Here is a 12,673-nt window from a genome sequence, read left to right on the forward strand (position 1 = left end):
TTTAACCCCTTTTGGTTAAGGACTGACTTCAAAATTATTTTCAAAAACAAAAACAGTTACTGTACTGGACATATCACGCCGCGCGGCATTCTGATGCATTGCGTGGCATAGTATGTTCAGGTGCATGATTTTTTATTAGTTATTGTTTGTTTGTCTAAACAGTTTAGGTCTTGGCTATCTTTCATTAAGCCTGTCTGTATTGTTAAAATAATGTTATCAATACTTTTCAGAATAAGACTATATCTACAAGCCATGTTTTACGTCCAAAACAGGTTTTCTTGATCATCCCAAGTGATCAAATGCACCAAAAATTATTTTATGTTCATGGCTTGAAGAGATGGTACTATTCCAAGACGGATCAGCGGTTGTGCATTTTCTGATATCTCTAAGGAATAACGTACGGGAAATATAACACACCGCGCGCTATTCTGGGTATTGATGATAATCTAATAGCAAAGCAGGTAGACCGCACGGCATACTATAAGACCGTGCGTGACATTATGATAAGCCGTGTGAGAATGGTTATGATCTAAACAGTTTATTGGTTAGTTGTTTCATCTCATAACATCATACTCTTATCATTTCTGTACAGGTAGCACCACATGCACGCCAATGTGATATATTTCCCCATGACCCTTCCCCTTTTACTTGTTTATTAAAATAGTTCCGTTCTCCAAAAAGATGTATGAAATTTTCCCCCTTTAAAAATGTTTAGTAGAGACCGGTTTTACCGGGCAAATGGGGTGCTTTTTCAACATAACCTTCCCCATTTGTAACGTGTCTCACGGACCCAAAGTCTCGACGTTTTCGCTAGATCAAAAGCCTTTTTCAAACAAGTTCTCGGTTTCTCGGATCATCCATCTCAAAAATTCGGGTGGCGACTCTTCAAGGGCGCGCCGGGTGGGGAGACCATAGCTTTGTAATTTGTATATTTTTCGTTCAGATTAGATGTTACCCTTGCATTACAATTGTCATCTCATCTTTCGGAGCCGAGGTGAGTGATTAAGCATGTGATCCCTTCTTTTGAATTCTCTTGAGCCTATCTATTCTTGACAATTCGTTTATCCGCTGTGATCCGATAAATATTATTTTTATTCGTTGCTCTCATAACTATTGATGATTGATGTACCCTTTGGCATACAAGGTTCATTGATAAAATTTATGATTGATTGATTGTCCTTATTTTCATTGACGTCGACCCGTTGTTCTTATGTGTTTGAGACCATGTTTATATTTGTGAAAGTCCAGGGAAAATACCCGAGTAAAGCTGTGGTGACTCTGGCCGCTAGGGAAAAGACTCGGGTAAAACTGTAGTGACTCTAGTGCTCAACAGATTAGGGAAATGACCTGGGTTAAGCCATAGTGACTCTCTTCTAGACCCACTTAGGGAAAAGACCCAGATAAAGCTGTGGTGACTCTAAGGGCGGTGTTGGATCCAACAGGCTAAGCCTTGAGAAAACATTTGACAATTGGTACTGGTAATTATGGTTTCCACTTTGGTTCAGACTACCTGTTCATCATTCTGATATGATAGTGCAAGACTGTTGGTATAAAATGTTTATTATCGTTGTTCGATTATTGTGGTGATAAATCTTTAATAAATGATTCATGATCTCCTGGATTATATTTGTTGAGCTGTTGACCTCTTTGTTTAATATTTGATTAGTGGATAATATTCGCTGAATCATCGACCTCCATTATTAATTTGAAACCATTTCTTCGAAGCCCTCAGTTATCTTTCATTTATACATGTGCCACTTTGTATTTTTTACCCTTAGTATGTTTAACTACTCACTGAGTTTTCAGCTGACGAATTTACTCCACTTTTTTTTTTTTTTTTTCAGGTTAGTTCATGAAGTATTATAGTGGACTCTGTGGCATTGTCGGAATCTTCTGTTTGGACCTCTAGGGTGTTTGCGTTTTTATTTCTTCTCTCATGTCAAGCAGCTTTCTCACTTTTATTTATTAGCTTCCGCACTTTTATTTATGGGCAATTCATTGTGAAATTTGGAGTTGGAGAATATCGGATATTGTACCCATCTTGCTTAATAAAAATATTGGTTTTAAGTTTGCACATTTTGCTTTAAAAAATATCTAATTTTTCTTTTATTAATTTTGAGTTGTTAAAATATTTTTAATTAGGTTTCGTATTCCATGATTACTTCATGGTACACGGTCGGTCACGTTCCCGAATTTGGGATGTGACATCAACAGATGAAAACTGAATTATCACTCAAAGTTGGCTCAGATATAATGTAATAGAAATTATCATCATTGCTAAGAATATGAACATGTAACAAATTAGTTACACACACTTGCAGCCAACAATCACATACTTTTGATGACACACTCACACAAATACCTGCAGCAAACACACCCCTCCATAGCTCAACACAGTCACACACAACACAATATTCATTACTTCAAGTAACTCACTTACTTATTTAGTTTTAGCTCAAATAATTTTTCATCATAGCCAACAATGCGTTTGTCATATTATTTCTCCTTTTGGCTCAAATAATTTATCATCATAGCCTTGCGTTTGTCATTCATAACCAATTTTGATGAACACAGCTTAAAATTGGAAGTAATGTCTCATATTATTTCTCCTTTTGGCTCATAAAATTAATCATCATAGCCGACAATATATGCCACAATATGGAAATGCATCAAATTACAAGAATACAAGGCTGATAACTGATGACTGTGTGTGCTAATTGCAAGTGTGAGTAACACAATAGCTTATGAGTACAACACACACACACACACATTTAAAGTCTAGATGAGGTTTGGAGTGGGCTCAAACAATAATTAATGAACCATAGGGTTACTCTTGGTAGCAACCAAGGTTACCCTGCCAAGGTAAACTACCTTCATTAATATTTGAATTGATTTATCATCGCCCCTGTGAACAGTACACATCCACCCATAACCTATCATGGGAACATATTTTCAATTTACATTTCAAATTTTGCCAAAAAATGCATGAAAAATAACAATACACATAATAAGAGTTTATCCACCATCGTAAATGGATTAGGTTAGGGTTTCGAAATCATTAATGGATTAGGTTAGGGTTTTGAAAATCAGAAAGGGATTAGGTTAGGGTTTAAAAAATCAGAGGGGGGATTAGGTTAGGGTTTCCATCACAGCCAACACACAGACAAACCCAAGCCCTAAATCCATACCAGAAATCGCACCAAATCGACGAAACCACAAAACTAGATCCAGAAATCGCAAGAAATCAAACACATTCATACATGAGATGAAAATCACAACAAATAACTGAAATCAAGTACTATGAACCAGACAAAACCACAAACCACAGAATCCTAGTCCCTCTCGTTGCACAGCTTAAGAAGGTGGATGAAGAGGGGCAAATAAGTCAAAAATCTAGGGGATAAGGATGGCATAATTTTGCCTACTTCAAAACCCATCCATATTTGTGCCCTTAAAACCGGATAAGGAGGGGGAAAAATTAGGAGCCAAACAGAGAGAGAAGTGTCACATCATCTTCTCATCTGCCCGGCTGAGCTATGGAGGGAGCGTATGGCCACATCCAATCGGGCTCTTAGTTTTGCACATCCACATCACAGAGTGTATAATAGCATAGTCTATGAGGAGCATATGTAAAAAATTTGTAGTAAAATTAGAATTGTTGCCATTTTTTTAGTCGTTATCCCTATCCCAAAGAAACGGAAAAAGAAAAACAAAAAATAGCTCCGGCTGGCTCTTTCTATGCTGTTTGAGCCTCCAACAATTTTCAAAACTGGAAAAGGTGAAGATAGTTTGGGGGTCCTACTTTTTGGCTTTTTAGCCTTTGCTTATTCACTTTTTGGTTTTCGTATTATGGTCAAAATGTGTTTTGAGTTTGGTGGAGTGTTTGAGAGATATATGCAAATGCTTTTTAGAATAGAAGTAGTGTTTGAAAGATGTGTGCAAAATACATTCTATATGTGTTTATGTTAACCAAAATAGAAAAAGTCAAAAAGCTCCTCTTACTCTCTTTCTCACTTCTCTTCTTTAAACATCAAACCACATAACTCATTCTTTCACTTTCACAATCAGTTTGCCAAATGATAAGAAGTGAAAAATGTGATACTGAAAAGTGCAAAAATTACCTGCCAAATACCCTCTAATACTCACTTTTTTTTTTGGGGTCAAAACGATAACTGATGATATTATGACGACGAAACCCATACATCAAGAGGAAACCCCATTCCTACACAGGGGATCGAGAAGCCAAACCGGGGGGGGGGGGGGGGGGGGGGGGAGACTTAGTCCAAAGACTATACCCTACCCCAAATAAACTCTTACTAACCAAAAGATACGCAACTGAATTAGAGGACCTACGGCTATAAGAGAAAATACAAGAAGCAAAACATTTACTAAGAGTCTGGATATCATTAACGATAATCTTCACTTCTTGGTTCACCGTAACTGCACCATTGATCATATTCACAACGGCCTGTGAATCTCCTTCCACGAACACTTCCCTTCAACCCAGATGTTGGCCCAATTGGGTCCCCTTCGAAAAGCTAGTGCTTCAGCCACCAAAGGCCCTATGCACCATTCCAAATTGCCATTTGCCGCAGCCTAAAACTGCCTCAAATCATTCCTGAGAATTACCCCAAAAGCTCCATGCCCATATTCCCTTTTCCAAGCTCCATCTACATTGATTTAAAAAAAACCACCAAACGGCCTTATCCAACGGGCCTCAACTTACTTACTATTCAAGGCCGGCGATTGTAACGCCCCCAATTTCTGGGTACGTTAATGAGACATTTTATTACAAAAACAAAGTGAGTCTTGGCTCATTATTACATCATAAAGTCTTTACAAGAGTACTTTTATTCAACAAGGGAGGGAACTAGGGTTCCTAACTACTGCTCCGCCTGCTCTTCCATCCTAGCAAGCTTCTCGGCTCCGAAGGCCTCCAACGTGTACAACTCTCCCTGTTCATCTAAGAGGTCTGACACATTATACCGGTGTCGCCACCAATATAATATGTCAGGGTCACCAAAAGGTAACACCGTGAGCTACAAAAGCTCAATAGAGTAACCCATACCCTCTAACCCTTAACTTACAAACATTAACCATAAAATCAACGATTTCCACATAGTTCAAACATATTTGACAAACAATGACACATCCACATTCATTATTCAAACTAACGTTGGTATCCATGATTTTCTAAGTTTCGCCTACGCGACTCCTCGTAGACTGTGTCAACATTTTCCACATTACATAACCATGTAATCATTTTCAAAATCATTTTTAGCACACCCAACCTTGGTTCCGTCATTCCGGTCTCCCGAGTATCCTCACAATGGTTCCGCCATCCCGGGTTTCCATTGGCACACAAAACTTTGCATTGGCTCCTCTTCGCAGATAACCAACCCATATTACCAACGAAGCTACCACGTCCGGCCCCATTGGCAATCTTCACAATGGGCTACCACGTCCGGCCACATTGCGGTTTTCACAAACAGTAAATCACCTCCAATGAGACTACCACGTCCAGTCCCATGGCAACACACACCACACAACGGGCTACCAAGTCCGGCCACATTGCGGTTTTCAAAATCCTTACACATAATGGGCTACCACGTCCGGCCACATTGCGGTATCAAAACACATCTTTTCATTATCTACACCCTAGGTGTCATGTTTCTAATTTTCTCGATTTTCGTGTCTCGTTTTCATGCATAGACTCCGCGGTAGGATTTTTCACAAAAGTAATCATAAACCATTCATTGTAATCTTGAAACTAAACTAGCAAGATCATCCAACTTAATATTATACCACAAGTAATACAAGCAATTCATGTAAGCATGCTCATAACCATTTTTAAAGATCAAAATACGAATGCTTCCGATCAAGTAGTAACATTCTAATCCTTTTAAAATCCGTCCTTTCTTCCTTTCAAATAAACATATGTTTAATGGAGTAACAATCGATTTATTCATCATGTTCATACTTCCTCTAGCGAAAATAAGTCGTTGCCTATCATGCAATCCAAACACAAAGATAGATAACCTTATCTACTTAGACATATTCCATGTTATACTTTGAACTAAAGAGTAAAGACATTCTACTTTCTAACATACGGTTCTATACGTAGAGCTGGTGAACAAGGAATCCTACATATACTTAGGGATAGGGGATAAGATGATTCTACATATACTTAGAGATAGATGATAAGATGATTCTACAAGATCGTAATTTCATTTCAAGATTTTAGTAAAACGAGCTTGCTAACTATTTCTAACACACTAACTTGCCTTATCATAAGCAAAAATAACTAAAGTTATACTAGGGAGAATGAGTAGAGATTAATCTACCTTGATCTGAAACTAGTTGGGGCCGAATAAGCTAGTTGGAAAATTCTACGGGTGGTGAAACTCGCAAATTTGGACCAAACTTTGGATGGCAGTAACTCGGTCAATCTTTGGCCGAATATGATCGTTCTTGGGTCGAAATCAAAGCTCTAGAAGCGCTCTACAACTTTTGTGAAGGACGTTGATCCTAGAAATTACTTTAGGTAGGAGAAAAATGGTGATAAAGGAAGAGACAGTAAGCTGTCAGGAACTGGAAATTCGAGATTTTTACTGAACTTCGGATGTCAGTATCTTTGTCATTTCTTGACCGATTAGGATGGTTCTTGGGTCTAACTTAAAGGTCTCGAAGTGCTCTACAACTTTCCCGAAGAAAGTTAGTTCTAAGAACTACTTTAAGCAGGAGAAAAATGAGGATTTGCAAAGGGCAGTAGTTTGTCTAGAAAACGAAAATGGTTTCTAGAGAGAAGTGAGAGCAAAGGAGTGAAGGTGTGAGAATGGCTTGGAATGGCCTTGTATTTATAGGCAAGGCATGTCCCTCTCTCTCTCTCAACCGAAAACTCTCTCTCTCTCTCTCTCTCTCTCTCTATATATATATATATGTATATATATATCTCATCTTTTTCTCACTTTTAAATCTTGATTGAAAGCTTGATGGGTTAGATTTTGGTACTTTGGATTGGATTTGGAAGGATTTTGTGTAAGAAGATCAAATCTCTCCCATATCTCTCCCTCTCTTTCTCGGCCCATCTCTCTCTCTCTCTCTCTCTCTCTCATGTACTAGCAAGAAAGCGATCCAACTGCACCTTGACATTATCTCGGCCAGACCTTTTGTTATTCCAAGGGAATGGATATCCCACATACCCCAAATCAATTAAATTGCTATCACAAACAAAGCCCTGGAAATCCACAAGATTTGAAGCTTGCTGGGCTACACCTCTTACCTTCTCATCAGCATGGAGAGTAGCATTAAAATCCCCACCAAGTAGCCAATCCAAAGATTCATTTCTGGCCATGCCTAGTAACTCAGCCCACAACCCCCGCCTCTCCAGAGATGAGTAGGGGGCATGGACAAAGGTCACTCGACACCGGTACTGCTCCTTTGTCACATACCCATCAATTAAAAAATATGAACTATTAATTAACTGAAAAGACACCCCCTTCCTCCAAAAAATACACAGACCCCTAGCCAATCCAATAGGATTAACAAAAGAACATCCACCATCTACACCCAGGTGTTTCTGAAGCCAAACCAAATACTTATCTACATTTTTGGTTTCCATCAAAAACACCAAATCAGGGGAATGGAGTCTCCAAAACTCCCTCAACTGGAAAACTATCAGAGGGTTCCCTGCACCCTGACAGTTCCACACCAGGACCTTCATTGACGGGTGGGGTGCCCCTTGGGTTGGCCACCTCCACCCTGGAATTCGTAACATCTTCGAGAAAAATCCGCTTACCATCTGGACCTGCCACCACGTCCACGTCGCCCTTCTCCAGTCGCCGGTTCCCCACACCCTGATAGTTCCACACCAGGACCTTCAATGACGGGTGGGGGGACCCTTTTGGGTTGGGCACCTGCACGCTGGAATTCGTAACATCTCCGAGAAAAATCTACTTACCATCTGGACCCGCCACCACGTCCACGTCGCCCTTCTCCAATCGCTGCTTACCCAACCCAGTAAAGCAATATTCTTTCTCACTCCCCTTCTTGATTTGTGAAGCCTTTGGTTGACTCCTCTGTGAGCCGACCCCCACTTTCCCATTTTTTCCAGTTGACCCACGCTTCTGCCTTGCCCCACCTTTATTAGTTTGGCCTGTACCATTAGTATTTGTATTGAATATCTGAATATCCACCAACTGGTCAAGCCCAATCAACATATTATCCCCATGGCCTACATCCATCGCTTGGGAGTTTAAGAAAGGATCAGGCCCAACAACACTCACATGGCCCAAATCCATAGAATTTAAAACCCCATCCGATTGTTGTTGAAATTGGGTTGTAACGGGATGGGAACCCAATCGCACAATAGTCCCCTCCTTATCACGTATGCCCACACCGTTAAGTTTTTCCACCAAATCTGGCCCAATTATTGCCCTCTTTGAAATTTGCGGAGATCTGGCCACCAAATCCCCCATCCGAAACTGATTACCATTGATAGCAATTAAAGCATGATCATCAATCTCGTTGAGCCAAGATCATAGGCACCAATCTCATTCTGATCCTTGCCTTGCCCAGAGCCCGCGCCACCGACACTCCAGTCATCAACACAGGAGAACCCATCGAAAAAACCCAAAGTAGGCCAAGACCCCGAGTCATCCCTACCATGCCTCTGTGAATGTCATCCCCCGTCTGTCCCCTTCCAACTAAAACCCCTCTGAAATCCTCCCGCCGCAGCCATCCATGCCCCATACCCATTATCCGTAATGATTCCGTCCAGCTGGTCTTTACCCTAGATCACACACTCCTTAACCTCATTGTCGAGTTTCCCACAATAATGACAAAAGATGGGTAGTCTCTCATACTTGTAATCCACCCAATATTTGGTCCCTTCTCCTAGAACAATATTACCCCCCTCTGGAGAGGTCGATCCACCGGAAGCCTGACCCGCACCCGGATGTATCGACCCCAACTTCCGGTCTCCGACAATCTACCAACCTCAAGAGCAGCACCAATCCATTTTCCAATCACCTCCCTAATCTCCTGGGAAATACATTCAAACGGCAAACCCCATAGTTGGATTCAAAAATATACCTCGTGAAACTCAATACAATCCGCTCGCATTCCGACCTCCCATTTTTCAAAAGAAAGAGCATATTATCGAAACACCACAGACTTCCATTCAAGACCCGTTGCATTTCCACAATACTCGTGAACCGAAAATGGAACAGATTGTCACCAACATCCAAAATCCTTAGCCCTTCCGCCAAACCCCACACCTTTCTCATCGTCTCTTTCAACGCTGCCTTACTAAAACTTCTCCTAGAGAGAAGCTTCCCAACCAGACTGAAAGCACAAGCCTCAACTGCTCGTGCATGCGTACTTGTATCAATGACGATAGCATCCTCCTCATCCAGAGTAAGCGAAAACCTCCTTAAACGCTCCGCCATGTCCTTCACCATAACCCTACAAACTCCCACCCCAAGCCAAAACCCGAAGGGAAGAGCACTGTCGAAACACCCATTAACAACACCGATACCTACGCCTAATAGAACCATAGTCAAGGGATGACTCCAATAGCTTCTAGGACGGGTAGAGGAAATCCTAGAGAGAAAAATCCCTAGAGAGAGAAGCTCTCAAGATGAGAGAGAAATATTGGTCACTTTGTTACTTTGAAGTTAAAATTGATCAAATTTTACATTTCTCTAATACTCAAAATACTCACTAAAACCTTGAAATTTGCATGATTTTCAAAACTGATCGAAAACAGGAAAAGGTGAGGACTCAATTTTCACGTACATGCACACACTAATATCACACATCCTTTCTTGGTTTCCTTCCCCAATTTTTATTTGGGAGATTTAGCGAAAAATTTCTTATGTTTATATTTTTTGAGCTCAAGAATATACACATTTTGCAATCAAATATAAGGATAAATGTGCTGCATGATTACTAAAATACACTTTCTGCAAAACTAATGAACTTGATAGGATATGGATCGATTGATACTTGATAGGAACATATAAATTTGAAACCAAAGGGTTCCTATCCAGTGTGCCCGACACCATTTTTAATAAATAAATGTGTTCCGATCAGGCATCAATACATATTCAACGAACGTGATTTTTGTTATGGGCATTCGTTTCAATGAGATCTATATGATGAACAGTTCTAATCATCGACGTGAGCCCTACATGGCCCTAAAAAATGCAAACTGAAAAGGAAATTGGAGGGAAACACTGGAGGGTAGCCGAGTCCATCCGATCATCACAATCCGGACATCTCAACTCCGAATTTTGTTGTTTTCCCACCAACCAACCCCCCCCCCCCCCCCCCCTAGAGGTGTCAAACGTTCCTGTCGTGCCATGCCGTGCCATTTTATTCCGTGCCAACCGTGCTTCCGTGTCATGCCGTACCGTGCCTGTTTACTTCATTGTGTCGTGCCGTGCTCGTGCCGTGTCGTGGTGGGCCATTTTACTTTGTCGGGCCATATCGGGCCGTGCCTTTTTAAAATCGTGTCATGTCGTGCCATGCCCGATTAATCAATCGTGCCGCGTCGTGCCGTGCCTTGCCTTTTTTTGTCAGGTTGTGTCGTGCCGTGCTTTTTTTTATCGGGTTGTGTCGTGCTGTGCCTTTTTTTGTCGTGTCGTGTCGTGCCAGCCATTAATGGGTTGTGTCGTGCCGTGCCTTTTTTTGTCGTGTCGTACCGTGCTTTATTTTGTCCGGTCAAGTCGTGGCGTGCCTTTTTTGTCGGTTCGTGTCGCGGTGTCGTGCCATGCCGGTCCTTAATCGTGCGCCTGCCGTGCCATGTTGCGCCTGCCGTGCTGATACCGTTTCATAGTTCTGCTGCTCCCCTCAAATTTGCCTGCTGGATTTCTCTGCTTCCTTATGGTACAAACCGAAATTACATGTGAGCTTCAAACTTTGGAAGCAACTAAATATAAAACACTGCAAACCACTTGATTCACAATCCCGGCCCGCCGCAATAGAATCACCACACAAAAATGAGTGGTGAATTTATGTTTGAAGTTCAGAATGTTAAAAATGAATAGTACACAACATAAACGATTCTAAGACCATCGGTAATGGTGTTTCAAAAATTCATTTCGCAGAACGAGGAACAGTAAATCAGGCATATGCTTGATACAATCTACAAATAAATCTCTCCACAAAATAAGAACTACATAGGAGAGGAACATCCTCACACCAAGTCAAGACTGCTATGCATATTCATCTCATAGCCGGTGGGTCTTGTGGCACCCATAAATTTCCAATCCCATTCACAAAAGAAAAAAGGAAAGACGGTAATACGGTATAGTTGACTGAAAAAAAAAACCCTCCCAAGTATCCAACTAGCCGCTTGCTACAATTTCGTGAATAGCATGGCTGGCAGATTCATCCTCGGATCTAACGGCAAGTTTCATTGCAACTTCTTTTGGCCCGTCAATGTTGAACGAGAGCCAAACTAGAACCTTTAAGTTGCACATGTAAACACCAGACAATAAGCAAGTGTGCGATCTTGAGTTTGGTGGGACCACCTCTGTGCCCTGAAAGACACCATCAACGAACAGGAGAGATTTATTCAATTTTAGACACAAAGAAGTATAAAACAATACTGCCATTGTTCCTAGTTCCTACTCACTATGCAACTTTTTCATTTTCAATTCCTTTCAAGTCTTGCCTGCTGCAGTCAGTGCAGTGCAGCCCTTGGGTTTTTCTATCATGTTTTTAACTTTAAATTTAAAACTTTCAGAACATAATTTTGCTCTTCATTACGGAAGGGGAACTAATGACTACAACCCCTGACCGAAAAGGAAGGAGCACAATGTTCGAAAATACACACACAAAAAATAAAAATAAAAATGAAGCTACGTTACTGTAGAAAGAAAGACAGTTGAAGAAAGGAAAGGACAACGCTGGTCGCTGGATCAAAACTCCAATGTGATAAAATGGGATAAACACCAAATATCATTGCATTTTCCTCATAAAAATCTTGAATCCCCTTTTGCTTCGTTTTATTTCAAGGCCCTAGCATCTTTAACTTGTGAACTAATTCAAGGACAAGAATTATTTGGACCATTCGTAACTTTAATGAGAAACTCACCTCACAGGGCTGCATGCCAAGAAGGTCTATGACCGTATTGATGGCTTCTGCCAAGCTTTCCCTTGCACCGAGACCATATTCATCCACTCGCTCATAATCTGGGCCATGCTTTCCCAAGCATTCCTGAAATTAGAGACCCCGACTTTTAATACATAATCCGCTGCAACAACCTCAAGGTCCTCCAGCTGGTATTCATCATCCACACCATCGTCCTCAGCATTGCCCGTGGTTGGATCAACCTGGCAATACCCACTAATAAGTAAGAGAGTGATAGGCGTGTATCCTGTGAATATTTCAAAGCATGTCTAAGCTTTGTAGGTTTGAAGTAATAGGACACAAGAAAACTTTTTATGGAAGTCCAGAAACTAGGTCTACTGATCTTTGTTCTCTAATTTATGCAGTTGTAATAGGCTATAAATCATCCTGGCATGGTAATAATAATGTATAAATCGTCCTCAAATGTTTGGGGATAGATTCTTGTCCAATTGATTATTTATCATCGTGCAGTCTACATGTAATTGCTTGAGCTATTCACTTTTCTTGTTGGTCGCAAAAATGAGCATACAAACA

General features: G+C 40.8%; 1 protein-coding gene across 1 annotated transcript; it reads right to left on the bottom strand.

Annotated features, from left to right (window-relative positions):
• Positions 1-10,994: 10,994 nt before the first annotated feature.
• On the bottom strand, positions 10,995-12,244 carry LOC131311790 (coatomer subunit gamma-2-like). Its single transcript, XM_058339362.1, has 2 exons — positions 12,104-12,244; positions 10,995-11,546 (listed from the first exon to the last, which is right to left on the bottom strand). The coding sequence occupies exons 1-2, from the start codon at positions 12,116-12,118 to the stop codon at positions 11,352-11,354; spliced, it is 210 nt and encodes a 69-aa protein (XP_058195345.1). The 5' UTR covers positions 12,119-12,244; the 3' UTR covers positions 10,995-11,351.
• Between the last annotated feature and the right edge of the window lie 429 nt (positions 12,245-12,673).

Source organism: Rhododendron vialii, chromosome 12a, assembly GCF_030253575.1.
Source record: "Rhododendron vialii isolate Sample 1 chromosome 12a, ASM3025357v1".
Taxonomy (NCBI): domain Eukaryota; kingdom Viridiplantae; phylum Streptophyta; class Magnoliopsida; order Ericales; family Ericaceae; genus Rhododendron; species Rhododendron vialii.